Here is a 3,902-nt window from a genome sequence, read left to right as displayed (position 1 = left end):
AGGCCTGAGGACAGAGGCCGGGAACCCCACCCTGCAGGGGGAGGCCTGAGGACAGAGGCCGGGAACGTGGGAAGGAGGAGGCCTGAGGACAGAGGCCGGAACGTGGGAAGGAGGAGGCCTGAGGACAGAGGCCGGAACGGGGGAAGGAGGAGGCCTGAGGACAGAGGCCGGGAACCCCACCCTGCAGGGGGAGGCCTGAGGACAGAGGCCGGGAACGTGGGAGATGGAGTGGCTCTGAGTCTTTCGGGCAGGAAAGGCCGAGTCTTCTCCATGCCGGCCCTGCCCAGCCGTGCCGGATCACTGAGGTGTCTTCGGCTCTGCGAGGCCCATCAGATGCCCACAGAACACCAGCCCCGCACGACCGTGCCCATTAGGCAAGGAGAATCCGAACCTGAGCAAGCGGGGGGGGGGGGGGGGAGGGGACAAGAGCCAGACCCAGCACAGCCTGCTGAGCCCTGCAGGAGGGAGGGGTGGGAGGCTGGCAGGCGGACGGAGGGAGGGGTGGGAGGCCGGCAGGTGGACGGGTGGGCGGGACAGCAGAGGCCGGGCCTGCTGCCCTCCCCAGCTTACCCCAGGCAAGGCCCAGTGCTCGGAGCCAGGGCGCTTCACCACCAGCACCTCCAGCATCTTCTTGATGCTCTTCCTGCAGATGGCTCCATCCTGGTTCCTCCGCCACCTGCACCAGCCGGGCTGTTACCCAAGCGGAGGCCACGCCTCCCGGCCCATTACCAAGGGGGCCACGCCTCCCGGCCCATTACCAAGGGGGCCAAGCCTCCCGGCCCATTACCAAGGGGGCCACGCCTCGTTACCAAGGGGGCCACGCCTCCCGGCCCGTTACCAAGGGGGCCATGCCTCCCGGCCTCAGCGCACCCAGCTTCCTCTCTATGGACTAGCCAGACCCCAGCAGCTTAGGGAATATGACCAAGAGGCTGAAGTGCCAGTCTTTCTGAGGTAAAGGAATTTAGAAAAGTGATAGATTGATAGATAAATGTTGGGCAGAAGTAGATAGATGGATAGATAGATTTGACTGCCAGATAATAGATGATAGGTAGATAAAGGATAAATAATAGGTAAGTAGATAGATATGACTGACGGATGATAGGGGGTAGATGACAGATCACAGATGGATGATAGGTAAATAGATGGTAGATGATAGAATGAAGGTGTAAGCCATTGGGTGTGGTATTACGTTGACATGCACACATGACTGTGGATTTGGGGTGTGTGTGTGTGTGTGTGTGTGTGTGTGTGTGTGTGTGTGCACTCGAAATCCTTGTAGGATAACTCCGAAGCACACTGGCCGACAGTGGTATTAGATATGCCTACTTCTTTTTTAGTTTCAGTAACTTTTTCTCTTCCTTAGGTTTTGCTTGTCCCCCAGTGTAAATTTCTTCTTTTTTTCAGAGTTCGGTTAGCAAAGGGGAAGTAAAGGCCACTCAGAAGAATGCGCGCAGGACTGGACGCCGGCTGTGCCCAGTGGAGCCGGGGCGTGGGGCGGCCTCGGGGGAGGCGAGGCAGCTGGGCTGCTCCAAGGAGGGGACACAGACAACGGGCGTCACACGCATCCACGGGACGCCTCCCACCCCCCGGCACACGGGAGCCCTCCCGGGGAGCCCCCCAGACTGACCAGTCCCCCGCTCACCGGGTGACCACAGGGTGCAGCGTGTGGTTGGGTCCAAACCAGCGGAGGCTGCCGCGCCCCCGCAGCCCCGTGCGTCCCATGGGGTTCCTGGGTGGGAAGGGGTCGGGTCAGCCACGGCATGTCCGAGAGAGCGGGGCAGGGCGTGGGCATGGGGGGGACACAGGGCCAGGCACACAGGAGTGCCAGCCCCTCCCACACTGCTGCCTGGACAGGAAGGAGGACTCGGGGGCTCTGAGGGGTGAATTCAGCACTGGGCACTGGCACGGCAGGGGTGCTCTTGGGAACAAAGCCTGGCCCCACTTTGGCCACTAAAGCCTCCCCAGCCTAGGCCTCCACAGCCAGCCGACGCACGCAGCCCTGGCCTGGAGCCTCAACTAGGAGCCTCTTTTGTGGTTGTTGGTCGTGGGGCTTGAACTCGAGGCCTGGGCGCCGTCCCCCAGCTCTTCAGCTCAAGGCAAGCGCTCTACCACTTGAGCCACAGCGCCACTTCTGGTTTTCTAGTGGTTTATTGGAGGTAAGAGTCTCATGGAGTTTCCTGCCCAGGCTTTGAACTGTGATCCTCAGATCTCAGGCTCCTGAGTAGCTAGGATGACACATGTGAGCCACTGGCGCCCGGCAATAAACCTCTGTTCTTTATCACCTGCTCTGTCACCACAGCCAACTGAACCAGCTGGGAACAACCTAGCCCACAGCACCCCGGCAAGCCAGCTAGGAACAACCTAGCCCACAGCACCCTGGCAAGCCAGCTGGGAACAACCTAGCCTACAGCACCCTGGCAAGCCAGCTGAGAGCAACCTAGCCCACAGCACCCCGGCAAGCCAGCTGGGAACAACCTAGCCCACAGCACCCTGGCAAGCCAGCTGAGAGCAACCTAGCCCACAGCACCCCGGCAAGCCAGCTGGGAACAACCTAGCCCACAGCACCCTGGCAAGCCAGCTGAGAGCAACCTAGCCCACAGCACCCTGGCAAGCCAGCTGGGAACAACCTAGCCTACAGCACCCTGGCAAGCCAGCTGGGAACAACCTAGCCCACAGCACCCTGGCAAGCCAGCTGGGAACAACCTAGCCCACAGCACCCTGGCAAGCCAGCTGGGAACAACCTAGCCCACAGCACCCCGGCAAGCCAGCTGGGAACAACCTAGCCCACAGCACCCTGGCAAGCTATTCTGTGCAGCTGCTTCTGCACAGCCATCTCAGGCTCTGGGCTGCGGCCATTACTGCTTGGGGGCTTGCTCTCCTTGCCCACAACCCAAGCACCCCTCTCCGCGTCCCGCGACCCTGCCCCTCAGTCGGTCACAGCCTGCTCACGCCTCCTTGTCCCCCACTTCCGCCTTCCACAAGCTCTGGCTGCAGGCACAGAAAACCCCTCTGTTCCAGAATGTTCCAAGCCCACCCCTGCCTCTCCCTTCAGGCCCCTTCGTTCCCCCACCGTCCACGTCCCAGACCCATGCCTGGCAGGGTTTCATGGGGTGCCTGGCCACTTGGAGCGGGGCCTCGCCTGTGTGTGGGGTGAGATCGCAGATGAACTCTCCTTCCACGTGAGCCCCGGCAACACGCCGCGGTCCCCACGCCGTCCCCAGGGCCCACGCCGTCCCCAGGGCCCACGCCGTCCCCAGGCACACGCCGTCCCCAGGCCCACGCCGCGGTCCCCAGGCACACGCCGTCCCCAGGGCCCACGCCGTCCCCAGGCACACGCCGTCCCTAGGGCCCTGTCCTTCCCCGGTTCAGACCAGAACATTTCCACTTGGCCCAGAGAGGGCCCTGCCGGGAGCGTGTGGCCCGCGCTGGCGGGGGGGCGCGGACACTCACCGCGGGAGCCCCTCCTGGACCGCGTAGGCCCCGTGGAAGCTGCGGCGGTCCGTCAGCCCGTCCAGGGCATTGTAGCGGATCCTGGTCAGAGGTTCTGGGGTGCTGGAGTAAACGAGAGAGCACAATCCTGAGAGCGGAGATGCGGCAGGGAGAGACGCGGCGGCCACGGCTCGGCCTCCGTCCACGGCCCACGGCGGTGACCCAGGGCCTTCGCTCAGCTTCCACAGCCGTGCCGCGGCCTGGGCGGGGCAGGGGGTCACTGGTCATCTGCAAAGCCAGTGGACGCAGACGTCTGTGAGGGGCAGGGGAGGGCCACTCACTCTCCCACAGGGTCCACGAGGGCCACGTCCTTCTTCTCAGCCGTGTGGAAAGGAGGGTGGTAGATCGGGAACTCCGTCTGTGGCGGGGGGGGGGTGGTAGATCAGGAACTCTGTCTGTGGCGGGGTGGGGGG

General features: G+C 63.3%; 1 protein-coding gene across 1 annotated transcript in view; it reads right to left on the bottom strand.

Moving 5' to 3' along the window:
* Positions 1 to 3,902, bottom strand: part of Trpm2 (transient receptor potential cation channel, subfamily M, member 2) — a 90,636-nt gene that overhangs the window by 5,067 nt on the left and 81,667 nt on the right. Inside the window, 4 exon segments of the mRNA XM_013027363.1 lie at positions 571 to 676; positions 1,643 to 1,729; positions 3,451 to 3,552; positions 3,771 to 3,847. Coding sequence (XP_012882817.1) covers positions 571 to 676; positions 1,643 to 1,729; positions 3,451 to 3,552; positions 3,771 to 3,847 — 372 coding nt within the window.

The sequence above is a fragment of the Dipodomys ordii genome, unplaced genomic scaffold, assembly GCF_000151885.1.
Source record: "Dipodomys ordii isolate 6190 unplaced genomic scaffold, Dord_2.0 Scaffold103, whole genome shotgun sequence".
NCBI classification, from domain to species: Eukaryota; Metazoa; Chordata; class Mammalia; order Rodentia; family Heteromyidae; genus Dipodomys; species Dipodomys ordii.
Note: the sequence above shows the minus strand (reverse complement) of the source record. Positions and strands in the feature narration are given on the sequence as shown.